The 16,579-nt window shown below is 47.0% G+C and overlaps 1 protein-coding gene across 4 annotated transcripts in view; it reads left to right on the forward strand.

Moving 5' to 3' along the window:
• EXT2 (exostosin glycosyltransferase 2) overlaps window positions 1–16,579 on the forward strand; it is a 139,048-nt gene that overhangs the window by 4,819 nt on the left and 117,650 nt on the right. For all 4 annotated transcript variants that reach the window (XM_043480711.1, XM_043480712.1, XM_043480713.1 and 1 more), the window contains exons 2-4: window positions 6,361–6,926; window positions 8,119–8,208; window positions 13,965–14,081. In XM_043480711.1, the coding sequence (XP_043336646.1) occupies window positions 6,391–6,926; window positions 8,119–8,208; window positions 13,965–14,081 (743 nt within the window). In that variant the 5' untranslated portion in view covers window positions 6,361–6,390. The remainder of the gene's footprint in view (window positions 1–6,360; window positions 6,927–8,118; window positions 8,209–13,964; window positions 14,082–16,579) is intronic.

The following is a 16,579-nucleotide window of genomic DNA, read 5'->3' on the forward strand; positions in this document are numbered from 1 at the left end:
CCCCTTTCGTGGGGGTAAGTGAGATGTTGAGGACCCCCGGAGCCCTCTAGCATCGCCGAGCAGTCAGACTGACCAGTGGTGGGTTGGGGTGAGGTTCAGGTCGAAAGGAAAGCATTGGCTAGGGCAGGAACTCTTAAGTGCTTGAGCAGTATGTGGACCAGGGTCAGGATAAGGCTGGTGGAGTTGGTTGGCCCTTGTTAGCTCCCTTGGAGGCCTTGAGGTTTGATCTGGCTCAGATTAGCCAGGTGTCAACTCGGGAGGCACTGTGAAAGATGTGGTTCCATAGCGGTGTTTCCTGAAGCTGGGGGGTTGTGGGGGGCGGGCATTCTGTGGTGAAAACCAGGCCCAGAATTTAATCACAGTTGTGGCAGAGCTGCAGAGGAAGCTGAGTGCACGGCCTTGATGTACCGCCTCTGCTAATGTCGGGGCTGTGATAGGGAAGAATTTGGACCCAGGGTCTTAGGATGGAGATTTTGGGTGGATGCACTGAAGAACTCTCAGATTTCCTAGATCCCCTGGACCAGCCGAAGTATTTCTCATTGAGAAGGAGCTCTTCCTGCCTGGCACCCTGCAGAGCCCTCTCCGGAGGAGGATACCTTGCAGGGTGGTGCTTCTCCCTCCTGGATGTTGCCCGCCCCTCCCTCAGATCTCAGCACCAGCCAAGTGGGGGAGTACATCCCCCGCTACTGGGATGGTAGCTGTTGCATTGAAGAGCTGTAGGACCTGGTTCCTCTGGACCAGCGGGAACTGGAGGAACACGTGGGCCTGAATCTTGACAGTGTCAGGCCAAGAGTGGGGTAGCGGGGACTGTGAAGCTGAATGGGAGAGACTCTTGGGAGCGTACTCCCTGGATTCAGAATTCAGTGGTCTGATAATGACAAGCTGGTCCTGATGTCCCGCTGGGCAGGCTCTTGGAAGCTTGGACCTGACAGTGATACTGTTGGTTCTCAACTGGGGGTGATTTTGCCTCCGCAGGGGATATTTGGCAATATCTGGGCATATTTTTAGTTGTCATAAATGATGGTTGCTTCTCTTGAATAGAGACCAGGGATGCTAAACTAAACCTTCTACAGAACACCTCCCCACAGAAATGAACCATCTGGCCCAAAACATCAGTAATACTAAGGTTGAGAAACTCCAGCCTGGAGTAAATGAGATAAAGGTGCTGGAGCTGTGTTGGCAGAATATTGAGAAAGGGCTTAAAAGGTTCAGAGAGGTGGAGATTTGAAATAGATTTATTACCTGAGGCCAGAGACTCAGCTCCTGCCCGTGTTCCCAGGAGAGCATTCTCCCTTCCCTCTGGTGATACGGAACTCCAATAAGGGGACCAACGTGTTTGAGAGGCTCAGTGTTGGTTCTCCTCTGTAGACCAGGGTTGACTTTATGAGATTTGACCATGGAACTGGGTTCCCGAGTATCAGTGAGGATGATAGGATTCTGAAATGGCAGAGGCTGGGTGGTGGCACTAACCATCAGAGGCAAGGTCAACACGATATCCATAATAAGCAATGAGGCCCAACTCATAGCCAGTGTTTCTGGACCCGCTGTGATGCTAATAGAGCCTGGCATTCTTAGAGACAGTATAGATGGGCAGCCAGCTAAGGTACTGCTTCACTGTATAACCTGAAAAAAAAAAAGAAGTCAAGAGCTGGCAGGTGGAAGGCTGATGTCAGGGGCTGCAGTGGAAGAGTTATGATCACCTAGTTTTCAGATGTGAGCCCGCACTCAGACCTGTATCCCATGCATTGAGGGGGAGGCTGGATCTCTTGGAAGAAAAATTTTGCAACATCCCAGAAAATACAGACAGATACTCCCCCAGTTCTTCCTCAAGGGAACTGCAGGTTCTTATCAGACTTGTGGTACATCAAGGAGAAGATAATAATATCCAGACCTGTAGAGGGCTGTTAAGTACAGGGTGTGACTTGATGATAATACTGGACAACCGGTAAGCAATAGTGGATAGGAGTTGTTAGATAAATGCCTTGGCCTCTCCTCCTTCTGAGGGACATGGTGAGGTCTGCATGGCTCTTCAGAGGGTTCCTAAAGAGCCCCTGTTATGACTTAATAACACACTCCTACTGGCTTTCCCTGGTTCCCTCTCTCTCTTTGCTCTGTACTCTAGCTCCTGGGTAAAACTACCTGCACCCGCATTCTGTCTCTGGTTCTTTTTTGGTGAGATTATGGTGAGACCCGAACTGTGACAGGTAGGAAGCAGGATGTGAGGCCTAACATGGTAGGTGTCAGGCTTTCTTCTCCCCAGCTCTCCTGCTCCCCCCGTGGGACCGCGGAGGTCATAGTCCTCCTCTTGGAGTCCTGTGGCTCCAGGTCCCTGCCAGCACTTGCTGACATTTGACACTGACTTTTTCCCATGCTCATGTGTAGATGTCTTATTGTAGTTTTGCTTTCCCTGCCCATTAATTAGACTAAACATCTTTTCAGATGTTTTCTGTGCCATTTTGTTGCCTCTCTTGTGACATTCCTGTTTAAATCTTTTGTCTAAGTTTTCTGTTGTTTGTTTTGGACTTTTTGTTTGTTTCTTATTACTCTGTAGTTCTTTATTCTGGTTGCTGTTAATAGTCCTTATTAGTTACGTGTATCGCAATTATCTTCTAGTTTGCACTTGTCTTTTTACTTCCTTATGATGTCTTTTGATGAGCAAAAGTTTTTAATTGAAGTGCTGAATTTAATCTTATGATTTGCACTTTCTGCATTTCATTTTGGAAATCATTCTCTGCCTGGAAGTCATAGATTTCTCTTTAGTGGTCTAAATATCTTTGCCTGTCACATGTAGCTTTTTACTCTGCCTTGAGTAGATTCCCTTCCCTCTGGCTGCTTTTAATATTTTTCTTTGGCTTTCTTTTCAGTGGCTTTATTTTGACTTATCTGGTTGGGGTTTTTGTTTTTGTGTGTGTGTGCATTTTGTTTGTTTGGTACATATTGTACTTGGAATTGAGTATCGTGAATCTATGAGTTGATGTCTTTCATTATGCTTGGAAAAACTTAACAGAAGACAGGTGGGTTCTCATATCTACTTCCACCTTCAGCCTTTGCTTTATCACACATCATGTCATCTCTGGCAAATGAAGGTGAAAAAATAATGTCAGCATTGTTTTAAGAAATAGCTTAGATCGTTTGAAAGAATCTTGGGGACCCTCTGGAGTCCCCAGACCATATTTTGAGAACCTCTGGTCTAAGATTTTTGGTATTAATATTATACTAGACTCTTAAAATAGGCTGGGGAATAGTTCTTCTTTTTTCTGAACTTTGGAGTAATTTGTGTAAAATTGGAATTATTGTTTCTTGAGTGTTTGGCAGAACTTGGAAAATCTTTTGGGCCTGGAATTTTCCTTATCGGAAAAGATTGTTTTAACTTCCGATTCACTTTCTTTAGTGTTATAGAGCTGTCAAGGATGGCTATTTCTGCTTGAGACTGTTTTGATAAGCTATAGGTTAAAAGAATTTTCCCATTTCATTCAAGTTTTTAAATGTATTGGCATAAGTTCATTGGTATCATCTCATCTTTTAAATACATGCAGTATTTAGTTATGGTCCCCTTTTCAGTCTAGGTATTGTGCTTTATTTTCTCTTTATCTTGATTAATCTTACCTGAATTATGTCAAATATCAATTTCTTCAGTCTTTTTCTTTTTAAAAGATTTAGCTTTATAGATCCTGTTTGGTTTTCAATTTGTGTTTTTTTTTTAATTACTTAATTACTTGTATTATCTTAGGATTTTTTTGTTGTGATAATACCTTTTTTATGATCTGTTGCTCATTAAAATTTGTAAAGCTCATATTTGGATACTGCTTTTGTTCCCTTAGCCCCAGTTTTGTTATATGTGAAAACAGTATGTTTTTACACTGTGGGTAATTGATAATTGAGTGGTATAATTGTTATAGTAGGTTATGGCCAGTATTTTTTTTAAAAAGCTATAGAATAATAAAAGAATACAGTGTTCATCACATATTCTGTGGCTAATACTGTGTACTAAGGTTAAATAAGCATTGTTTTGTGAAACTTCTTTCAAATACATCTGTGTCTGTGTTAGATTACAATATAAAATGTTGTTTTATTATAGGTTTTAGTGAAAAAAAAAGAAGTTTAAACCACTGTATTAAAAGGCAGTTTGTCTAACATTTAGGAAAGATTTCAAACATGGCTGCACAAAATAAACATATGAGGGGCTTGCTAGTTTGACACGTTCTGTGACCTTATTTTAGGCCTACTGATACAGCCCTCCAGTGCTGGAGCCAAGGACTCTGTTCTAACAAACTCTGCCTGTGTAGTTCTTACAATTCGGGTGTTTGAGAACCACTGATTCAGGATATAGATAGACTCTGAGAGCCTGTTGGGCAGTTCTGACACGGGGCTTGTGGAGAGTACAGCTCCTTGCATGCATCTGTCCCAAGGCTGCCTCTTTTCTAGCTCCAGGGGGGACATGGGGAAAGAAGGAAAGCGATAGGGTGGGCCTCGTGGTAGTAGGGGTCGGGGACTGACCGGGAACATCTTGTTCATTGTTAGGATGACAGAAAACATGAAATAGCTCTCGTGCCTGCATTTCTGTCGTGGAATCGATTAGTGTGTGTTGAATGACTAATGTATATACCCCAAAGATGATTATCTTTAAGTGTAAAATGTATAAACTTTCATACATTAGTCCATGACAGTCATGTTTTTTTCGTATGTTCCAGACCGTGGTCTCAGATACAACAGATACAAGTTGAAATCATTAATGATCATTCAGCACATTTTACCCCCAAAGCTGGTAATGATCGCAACATTCAGGGCTTGACAGGACCCTACTTAGCTAGGCAGGAAGCAGTTTTATCGTGTAGGCATGGTTGGAGAGAACTCCGTTTAGCCAAAGTGAAAATGGTTCATAAACCCTAAGATGGTCTATGAGCTTTTCAATTATTTTTCTTTATATTAATGTGTGCTGGGACGCTCAGTTGTGTCTGACTCTGCGACCCCATGGACTGTAGCCCGCCAGGCCCCTCTCCCCATGGAATTTCCCAGGCAAGAATACTGGAGTGGGTTGCCACTTCCTACTCCAGAGGATCTTCCCACCCCAGGGATCAAACTTCTGTCTCTTGCGCCTCCTGCATTGGAAGGTGGATTCCTGACCACTAGTGCCACCTAGCGTTGTAATAACTTTTCTGAAAGATCAGAGAGTAGAATGAGACCATTTGGAAGACTGGATTCTTGACACATGGAATGCTGAAGTCACTTGTTGCAGTGACGTGTCTGTGACAGATGAAGGAATCATGCTCAAGGTATTGACATAGTGGGTAGGCATCAGGTGTTGGGGGGCTTGTTTGGCAAAGGATCTTAATTTGTGGTCTACGGGGTACTTTGCATTTTCACCTGAGGACTAAAGATTTTTTTTACATCTCAGTCCATGATGCTTATTGGCTGTTTCATTTTTCTATTGCTACATAACACACCACCACAGTCTTACAAACAGCAAAAGCAATAGCAGTCATGTACTTGCTCAGGATTCTGCTGTCTATGCAGAACTCATTGGGGATGGTTCATGTTGGCTCCAGATAGTTTCTGGGGTCTTCTGAGCTTCCTTACAGCTAGCTTCCAACAGCTACAGGGTCTTTTAAAGCCTGGCCTCAGAAACCCCAGAATCTCCCTTCTGCCACTTTCTCTTAGCCAAACCAAGTCCATCCGGGATTCAGGTGGAAGGGAAAGAGATTCCACGTTGTGAATGGAGAAGTGGCATGCACATTCATCAGTGGGAAGAATTGTTGGCATCTGTCTTTAGAAACCGATCTACCTCACTTCTTTTCCTCTACCTCTCCTTTCCTCCTTTCCTATTTCTTTCTTCATTTCTTCCTTCCATTGAAATGTACCAACTATCCCCTTTTTATAAAACATCAGTATATATTTATTTAAAGATTAGCCTTTTTTTCCACTAACACCCCTTTCCCCTTTCTTGATATTTTCCTAGTGGTGTTTTTACGTTGTGCATTTTGTTATTTATTTACTTTATTTATCAATTCAGTTCAGTCGCTCAGTTGTGTCCAACTCTTTGTGACCCCATGGACTGCAGCACGCCAGGCCTCCCTGTCCATCACCAACTCCTGGAGCTTACTCAAACTCATGTCCATCGAATCAGTGATGCCATCCAACCATCTCATCCTCTGTCTTCCCCTTCTCCTCCCGCCTTCAACCTTTCCCAGCATCAGGGTCTTTTCAAATGATCAGTTCTTCGCAGGGTCAGAAATCCCTCTTCATTATTTCATCAAATTGCTTAAGGGAAAGAAATAGGCCGTTTGAAAATGACCCGGTCCTCTCAAGGGTCGTCTGTCACCCTGAAGGCTTCATTTTTCTCTCTTCTCCCCTGGTAACCAGGAGTGTGAGGAGGAGGCTGCCGGGGTCATTATGTGTGCGTCGGTCAAGTACAACATCCGGGGTCCCGCCCTCATCCCGAGAATGAAGACCAAGCACCGCATCTACTACATCACCCTCTTCTCCATCGTCCTGCTGGGTCTCATCGCCACGGGCATGTTTCAGTTCTGGCCTCACTCCATCGAGTCCTCGGGCGACTGGAGCGTGGAGAAGCGCAGCGTCCGAGACGTGCCGGTGGTCAGGCTGCCGGCCGACAGCCCGGTGCCCGAGCGCGGCGACCTCAGCTGCAGGATGCACACGTGTTTCGACGTCTACCGCTGCGGCTTCAACCCCAAGAACAAGATCAAGGTGTACATCTACCCGCTGAAGAAGTACGTGGGCGAGGCGGGTGTCCCCGTGAGCAGCACCATCTCCCGCGAGTACAACGAGTTGCTCACGGCCATCTCAGACAGCGACTACTACACCGACGACATCACCCGCGCCTGCCTGTTCGTCCCGTCCATCGACCTGCTCAACCAGAACTCGCTCCGCGTGAGGGAGACGGCGCAGGCGCTGGCCCAGCTCTCCAGGTATCCGCAGGTCTCCCAGAAACTAGGGGCAGGGGAGGGGCAGAGCCGGTTTCCAGCCGGCGGCTCATCTCCTGTCTCCTAGGTGGGCACGTGGATGAGCCGCTGACTTATAGGAGGACCCACGCTGCGGGCACCCGTTCTCTGCACCACCCTCTTGGGCCACTGCTGTGGGTTCCCAGCTTCTTAACATTTAGAAGCTAAGAAGGGATCATCTTCCCGTGCCTTTCCTTTTAAATGTAGATGCCTTTCCCCACCTCCCCTGTTTATTACTCACATATACACATTCACTATAAAAAGCTTGAAAATACAGTTAAGCCAAAAGAAGAAAGTAAGAGTCATCCCTTAAGCCTGCTTTTGAGATAATCATTAGTATTTTGATGTTGATTCTCAGTCGTTTCTTTGTGGAACATATACAGGGGCACACATGTGTGCATTTTAGTGTATTTATGCACATGTATACATATGTGTGTGTATAACATTTTGGGCAAGAGTGGGCTCACACAGCAAAGCGTATTCTTGTGCTGCCTTTCCCCCTTCATTTACCATGAACGTGTTTCCAAATAATTTCATCTTCGTATGTCAGTGCAGTATGACGTATACACAGAACATGTATGTATTCGTATATACAGTTCTGTATGGGATTCCATTTTGCACACATTCCTTAATGTACTTAATTAGCCTTCTGTATCTCTTTGTGTTCCTGTAACCAAATGGTGAACATTGGGGTTGCGTTCAGATTTCCATCAGCATAAGCAGTTCTACAGTGGACCAGCTCGGAGGACACATCCCCCAGCTTTCCTTTGGAGGAGCCAAGCCAGTACCCGGAGCGCTGTTGCAATCTCCAGGCATGCAGTTTGCCTCCCTGAGAAGTGGCCCCGTTTTGGGTCAGGGATGCTTGCCACTTATCCATCTTCCTTTGTGGCTCAGATGGTGAAGAAGCTGCCTAATGCAGGAGGCCCGGGTTCGATCTCCGGGTCTGGAAGATTCCCTGGAGAAGAGAATAGCAACCCACTCCAGTATTCTTGCCTGGAGAATCCCCATGGACAGAGGAGCCTGGTGGGCTGCAGTCCGTAGGGTCGTACAGAGTCGGACACAACTGAACGACTAACACTTTCACTTGTCATCCAGAAACTGACTGACTTGTCTTCTTCATAGTTGATGTGTGAATTCTACATGTTTACTCTCTTAATAGGTGGGATAGAGGTACCAATCACCTCCTGTTCAACATGTTGCCTGGAGGCCCCCCAGATTATAACACGGCCCTGGATGTCCCCAGAGACAGGTAGGTGTATTTGGGGTTGTCTGCCTGATGGGTTTCTGAGGATTAAGTCAACATAGGACCCTTTTATTCACGTGAAATCATATTTCTAAGCCCACTAGGATGTAACTTTGTAATCAGAATTGTTTGTTCAAGTGGAAAATTGTCCTCAGTCTTTTCCTCCCCGAGACCTGGAAGCACCGAGACCTGCCGGAATCTGTCACAGAAAACTAGTGGAGGGTTAGGTTCCAGTGGAGCATCTTAGGAGTCTGTCTTGTCTTCTTAGTCTGGGTTGTGTGCTCCTGAGCACACCCCCATACCCCTAAAAGGCCTGGTTCGTACTGGTGGCTTGTGTTAGCTCTCTGCACATTTGGGAGCATTAAGTAGAGTCGCAGCTCCTGAGGGGAGCGGGGGTGGACGTGTCATTGGAGCCTGTAACGTCCGGGAAGTGAGGCACTCTTAAGCACCGCTTACTCTCTTCTTTCCTCCTTTCTAATGAAACTTCCAAACAGGCAGAAGTGGCATGGGGTGGCCACGATGGCGATTCAAGTCCAGGTACTGTGTATTTGGCCCTTTCGTACACCGACGGCGTCGCTTCCTGGAAACCTCAGAAGGGGGTGCCCCTTGAAGGTTCCTCTCCTAGTGCTTGGTCCGAGGCTCCGAAGAGAGCAGGAAGTGTGGGCCCGACTTGAGGGTCCTGGGCAGCACCCACGGGAGGGGATTACTGTAAGTTCAGATATGAACTCATTTATAACTAGCTTTGTTGCAGTTGATGTTTAATTCTTGAAATCATTGTTACTGAAAGAGGTGAGAACAGCCTCAGGCCCGCTGTGGTCTCCACTTATTTGAGGTCAACATCGTCATTTATGAAAATCTACACTTAGTACCGCTTTTCCCCAGAAGATTAAATCTAAGCCCTCTTTGCTTTTATGTGCTTATCTAGAGTCAGTATTGAGTTTCTATCTGGAAAGACGATTATCAACCGCGCCCCAGCGCCATCCCTCAGCTTTGGTGTAGAAACCATTTTGGACGATAGAGGGCAGTCAGGCCACACAAGTGTCTGTAGAAACCCGCTGAACACAAGGTGATTTCTGATTTGGCTCTTAGCCCCAGCGTTCCTGAGTGCATTATTGTCTTATGCGTTTGCTTGTTCTGGGAAAGTGAAATGTGTTAGAGGACAGAAAAGGGAAGGCAAAGAGGTGCTGGGAATGCAATGTCTTCACCTGCTGTTCTGGGTTTAGTTTGAGAAGGTTTATTTCTGTTTGGGACATTTCGGTTTTTGCTGACACTTTGGTATATGTATCTGATTGGGAGAAAGATTTCACTTTTATCGAGTGCACATGTTAAAAGGAGTTTCATTTCTCTTCAGGAAAGTGTCAAGTAATCAGGAGAGAGTTGAAGTTCTTGCTGGTGCTTAGGTGTTAAGGAGCAGGAAGGTTAAATCGTTTTCCCTGTGCTTGTATTTTTGGAAGTGATTATAGGCAGTTCTGTAGCAAATAATGAGTCATCATATACTCCTCCTTTATCTTTCCAGGTGGGAGATTTCATTTTGAAGCCGAGATGGTCTTCGACTGGTTGGAGTAAGGAATAGTAGATTTGTTTGTTAATTTTTCTGATCCTTTGTCCTTGCTCCTGGATTCAGAGGAGGCAAGAACCATGCGTGTAGGATGGTTTTAGCAGAAGCTGCATACCTGCTTATTCAGAAATTAGAAAACAGGCCAGATTTAGACTGTTTCTAAGATTCCCCTGAAATCTAAAGTCAGAGGTGTGATTTTTTTAAGAATTATCTGACTCAGGAAAACACAAGGACCAGGGCTAAAGCAAATGTCAGCTCAGCAGATACATCTTTTATGCTGTGTGAATCTGTGTTTCTCTTTCAATATTTGAAAATCCTATGTATGGTACACATATACCTTCTGGGTACAAGATTGAAACAATGTGAAACAGAGTAAAGTGTAAAAATATGTTTTCAAATTTTCCTCTGGTTTTACTCTTTTACTGAGAGGTAATCATTGTTCTAAAATACTGTGTATTTTTTGAGTCTTTGTTTGATGGATTTCTAGTCACACACATACACATGTTCACCTATCCATTTTAAGTCAAATGACAGCAAATTATACATCTTCAATGCCTAACTTTACTGATCTTTGTTTTCTCAGATATATTCTATAATTTTATTACTACTTTAGGTTTTTGTTATCCTTTCTTTGCAAGTATCTCTCTCAAATTTCTACTTTTATATAGGTGTATATTTATTTAAACTTCTTACGGAAACATTTAAACCCGTATAAAAGAAGTACAGTGAGTCCCATGTAACCACTGTCCAGCTTTGTTTGTTGACAACTTGATTCATCTATACTCCTACTTTCTCCCCACCGGATTATCTAGAAACAAATCTCAGATGTTGTATCATTATGCCCATAAATATTTCCATTTGAGACTGCAGAAGAGGTTTTTGTGTATAACTCAGTGACTAAGTCAGTAAAGAATCCACCTGCAATGAAGGAGACCCCTGGTTCGATCCCTGGGTCAGGAAGATCCCCTGGAGAAGGGAACGGCAACCCACTCCAGTATTCTTGCCTGGGAAATCCCATGGACAGAGGAGCTTGGCGGGCTGTAGTCCACGGGGTCACAAGGATTTGGACACGACTGAGTGACTGACACTTTGAAATTTTTTCAAGGGCTTTTTAAAAAGTATAACTACAGCACTCATATCACACCTACAATAATTAACACTTAGTTCTTTAACATCACTAGATATTCACCAAATATCTAGCCATTGCTCAGATAGATACATCTCATTTTCTCTTTTTACAGTTTGAATCTGTAAACAAATGAGGATAGCCAGTAAAATTGGTCAGTTGTTTTTTTTTTTCCAAAACCTAAGACTTGAATCTTTATATTTGAGGGATTCTCAGGCCTGATTTGGAGAAGGCAATGGCACCCCACTCCCGTACTCTTGTCTGGAAAATCCCATGGACGGAGGGGCCTGGTGGGCTGCAGTCCATGGGTTCGCTAAGAGTCGGACACAGCTGAGTGACTTCACTTTCACTTTTCACTTTCCTGCATTGGAGAAGGAGATGGCAACCCACTCCAGTGTTCTTGCCGGGAGAATTCCAGGGACAGGGGAGCCTGGTGGGCTGCCATCTATGGGGTCGCACAGAGTTGGAAACGACTGAAGTGACTTAGCAGCAGCAGCGGGCCTGATTAAAAGGAAGCAAAAGATACACTTGCAGACAAACTGTGTTTAGGCTCTGTGGCTACTCATATGGGAGGAGGCGAGCTGTGAGAGCATCTGGGGCAGACCCAGTGTAGGGACAAGGGTCCACAAGACAATGAGGAAGAGGGCTCAGTGAGGTCCCTGAGTCTGCAAGTCCCAGGAAGTGCCGAAGGTGCTGGCGGACACTCCCAGCGATAGAACACCTGGCCTGGAGTGAGTTGTGGTCCTCAGGGTCATGCTTTCTTAGGTGCATGGTTCCCATTCAGTCTCTCTCAGCTTCGGAACGGATCTCCGATTTGGGGATACATAATGGGGAAACAGAACACGCTTCTCAGCAATTCACTTTTCAGTCAATGTAAAACACATGTGCTGTAGAACAAGAGAGGCTTACAATATTTTCTCCATGGGTAATGTTCAGGAACGCTTGGCAGAAGAAGATACGGTGAGGTGGGTGGAGGTCTTGTCAGCAGCAGGGTGGGTGTGAGGCTTGTTTGACTAATTGCAGCGGTGGCTCCTCCAGAAGTCTCCAGCGAGATTGCACCTGCGTGATCTGCGACATGAGACACGCTTCCGGCCGCCTGCTTTCCTCCTGCCAGTGCTAAGCCCCTCCCGTAGGCCCGGGGCCCCCGGGAGAGCAACAGTGCAAGCCGGTGTCGTGTACACCTGCTTCCTTTCTTACCACATACGCTCGCTCCTTCCTCTGGGGCATGGGTGTGATTACGTCACCCACCAGCCCGCTTACCTGGGCCGCCTGGTGCCGGTATATTGGATCCATGTTTACTTCCCTGCACGTCGAATCGTGGGGGCCCCTGCAGTCTGCTTGCCATCATGGTCATGGAACCCACCCAAATTCATGTTGGACGGAGTCACTGCCGAATGCTAATCAGGAAAAATGAGACCGTATGTTGGTACTACGGCTAGTCATTAAGTTTTACAGAGCGGACTGGCAGCTGGAGAGGTGTTCCAGCCTGCACATTACCTCCCTAACCAGTTCTTGGTTTCATAAAGCTTAAACAAACAGATTGGGATTTCCAGGGGTGGTTTGGAAATCTTTGAACTTAAACTGGTCATGTAAGAAGGGAATGTAGGCTGTCATCAGGGCAGGGAGGGGATTGGTAGCAATCAAGATTGCAAAACATGTGGCTTTGCAGTTCATACATTTTGGCTCAGACTGCGCCGTGCATGGACCTGGCAGCACTCCGCCCCAGTAAGTGATTTGATGGGCTCGGGGGCCCCCCCGGGACAGAATAACTGTAAACGTTGGTGTGATGTACACCTGCTTCCTTTCTAATGAAGTGTCACTGTACTACTTGCTGCATCCAGTTAAAGCAGCGTGTTCATGGTTTTCTAATTAAGGGGAATAAAAGCTCGTGTGGGAGGACTTGCAGGAGAAGTATTCGAGGTCAAGTTCTGTATTCTGCTTCCCGTGGAAGGAGTGGGGTTGATAAGACTGAGTAGCTGGGACAGGTGGTGAGAGCTGGCAGAGGCTTCACAGTGCACACGAAGCTTTGGGATGGCAGTGGAAAGAACTGCTCTGGTGGGAACTGGAGCGGGCTGGGGCGTAGGCAGGTGAGATGGGGTACTTTGCCGTCACCGTGGCTTTTTTTTGCCCATTGTCCCCTGAGCTTCCGGTCAGCGGGACAGCAGTGGCTGCCCCAGCCAGTCCTCTGTGCAGTCTTGTTGCTATTCCTGTTACTATAAATGTGTTTGAGTCAGGGCCTCCTTGGTGGCTCAGATGGTAAAGATTCTACCTGCCATGCGGGAGGCCCTGGTTTGATCGCTGGGTCAGGAAGATCCCCTGGAGAAGGGAATGGCAACCCACTCCAGCATTCTTGCCTGGACAACTCCATGGACAGAGGAGCCTTGAGGGCTACAGTTCAAGAGGTTGCAAAGAGTTGGACATGATGGAGCGACTGACACTATCACTTTCACCATCTGTGACTTTCGGGAGAGGCGAGTGGGATCCAAGTAAGGTAGCAGAGGGGCTGATTGTAGGCTGTCCTCCTGGCTGTGCTGTATTTTAAAATAAGGAAAGTAAGGACAGACTGCTTAGGACCCCAGAGGAAGGCAGGTGACTCCGGAATAGGATGCAGCTAGTGTCCTGCTGCTGCTGCTGCTAAGTCGCTTCAGTCTTGTCCGACTCTGTGCAACCCCATAGACGGCAGCCCACCAGGCTCCCCTGTCCCTGGGATTCTCCCGGCAAGAACACTGGAGTGGGTTGCCATTTCCTTCTCTGATGCATGAAAGTGAAAAGTGAAAGTGAAGTCGCTCAGTCATGTCTGACTCTTAGCAACCAGATGGACTGCAGCCCACCAGGCCCCTCCGTCCGTGGGATTTTCCAGGCAAGAGTACTGGAGTGGGGGGCCATTGCCTTCTCCGAGTTAGTGTCCAGGAGACGCTATTGTACAACGTTTAGCACATTGTCTTTGTAGAAAAGTGATTTGGTAAACATCAGCTGTGGTTGATACTGTTATGAATATCCAGCTACCCGTCTCCACAGAGCTTATCAGAACAAAGACTGTCTCTTTCTCATCGTTTGACAAAACCCTTTGCTTTTCAGGGCTCTGTTGGCTGGTGGTGGCTTTTCTACGTGGACTTACCGGCAAGGCTACGACGTCAGCATTCCTGTGTATAGTCCGCTGTCAGCTGAGGTGGACCTTCCGGAGAAGGGCCCCGGGTAAGGCGCCTTGGGCACAGCCCAGTGAGGGCCAGCAGGGCGGGCCGCACTGCAGTTGAACCATCAGTTACAGGCCGGGGCCCTTGAGGGTCCGTTTTTCCTGTCCCACCCCAACCTTATTGATCCTTCAGTTCTCTCTCTCTCTCTCTCAGTCAGTTTTCAGCGCTGTCTACCAAGCTCCCCAGATCAGAAATCCAGTTGCCGTCCGTAAGTCTTTCCTCTGCCTTACTTCCTGGGCGGAATTCCAGGCTTCCAGAAGGAAAGCAGGCGTTCAGCATAAATCCTGTCGTTCAGACAGTTCTCCGCTGAAATCGAAGTTCCCACGCCCCAGTCAAGGGCCAGCCTTTCAAAGAAGAGAGCCGCCAGGCCCACTGTGTTAAGTCCGTTCTGCACCAGGCACTGTGGGCAGCTGACAGGCAGAGGTTGGTGATGCCCCTAAACCTCTGCCATGCCCAGAGCGGCCCCTCACCACAAAGCACCATTGGGTCCAAAGGTCAGCAGGGTTGTGGCCGGAGAAAGCCTGGGGGAGACAGGGTGAGGAGTCTTAAGATGGCTCAGACTAAACTCTCTATCATCTACTCTCCCGAGTGTAATCTAGGTCTCTAATGTTGGTTTAGGACTGGCACGTCCCTTCAGATTTAATCCAGGGAAGAAAACACGCTGAAAGGAAAAGATTGAGAGAGATTGAAACGAAGGAGAGCAAACCACAATGAACAGTACCTTCAGATAATAGTTTCCAAGAATTACAAGTTTGCTCTGTTGGTAATTTCCTGGTAACTTGATCTCTAATTTTTTTTTTTTGATCTCTAATTTTTATGTGTAACTAGACTGAAATTACGATCCTTAGATGGATTAAGGTTGCTGTTGATTTCTAGAGTCCTGAGACTCTAGAAACTAGAGTCATAAGCAGTCTGTCTTCAAGAGCAGAAGGATGCTCAGGACTGCAGGGGATGGTCCTCCCCCTGCTGGACAGGCGGTGGATTTCTGTGGCCCGACGGGACCCACCCCCTCCATTTCCCCTCCAGGGTTTGCAGTTGGGCCCTGCAGTTGTGCAGTTTCTTTTACAAACAACACTCTTCTGTCTCAGGAGAGAAAAAAGAAAAAGCAAAGCAAAGACAGGCTCTAGACCCATCGCACTTTCCAGGGATCTGGGAGGAGGCATTCTGGGTGACCTCACGGCAGCATTTGGAATCTGTTGCTCTTTGTGAGAGTTGCTTTTTAAGGGAATTCCCACATCTCTTGAGGGCTGCGTAGAGTAGCAAGAGCTTTGTTTTTATTTTTATTTTAAATCTCTCTCAATATTGTCCAATGGGAAGCTGAGGATCATTGCTATTGATAGCTTCTTCTCACAGCTGTGTTGGCCTCAGCTGGAATTCTCGTCATTTCTCTCTCTAAAAGGAACTAAATTGGGAGTTTACAACGGTTACTATGGAGGGAAACTTGGAATTCTCAGCATGATTTTGCTGAAGCTTCGATATCAGCCCTGCTGGGAGGAAACATGAAAGTCATAGCTGGTCATTTTAGTCCTCGAAAGAAAAACAAATCCACCTTAAGATTTTGTTTGCTTAAAACTAAAATGGGCCTATTCCACCAACCCACCATCTGCCAGGTCAGGGTGAGCCAGCATGCAGGCAGGGGAAACATTTTTAGACTCTTGTTCACATCTGCACAGTTATGTAGAAAATGGTAGTGTTGGGTGGGGACCCACTGAGCGTGGTGACTGAGTGTCTAAAATAGAACTGTGTTTCTTAACAACAAAATCAGCCCAGAGTCTTTCTTTACTCCGGAGTTTCTTTGAGCTCCACATGTTAGCATCTGTATTTCTTTCTCTGTCTATGTAGATGGCTCTCTCTCTGTCTACGTCTACGTGTATTGAAAACCATGCCTTCCGATCGCTCTCTCCTGTTCCATCCGGGGCTGCTGGGAATTCTGGTTCTTTCTCTTTCCATTGTTGGAATTTCCTTCTCAGACAGAAGTCTGGCTCCCATTATCCCCTGTATCTTACTTGATCAACCCTGTCGTATGTGACCGGAGCTCTGTGGTTGCCTCTGCCCCTCACTGCACAGGTGACCTCTGCACCCCGACTCGGGCTCTGACCCCCTACGTTGTGCTCCTGCTCCCCGTCATCACCGCGGAATAGACGCCCTCCTACCCTTCCTGGGTTCTGACCCCCCACACTGGAGGGGTGCTGCTCTCGCCATCACCCTCCCCATACCCCATCAGCCTGGGCTGCCCTCCTGCCCTCAGTTGGTCTTTGCATCCCAGGCGGGGAGGCCATGACTCCCTCTGCCCCCTCCCCGGTCCCTCTTTCAGGGATCTCACAGTCTGGGCCAGGCCACCTCCCCACTCTTCCCCCAGGTTCTCCCCCGCCACCCCTGACTAGGACTAGAGCTCTCCCAGTGGGCCACCCCCACCGCACGGAAACGCCCTGTCCCCTCCGGGACGCCAGCACTCCACACCCGCCTGCAGGGACACCCCCTCGGACACCAGCATGGCTG

The sequence above is a fragment of the Cervus canadensis genome, chromosome 11, assembly GCF_019320065.1.
Source record: "Cervus canadensis isolate Bull #8, Minnesota chromosome 11, ASM1932006v1, whole genome shotgun sequence".
Classification (NCBI taxonomy): domain Eukaryota; kingdom Metazoa; phylum Chordata; class Mammalia; order Artiodactyla; family Cervidae; genus Cervus; species Cervus canadensis.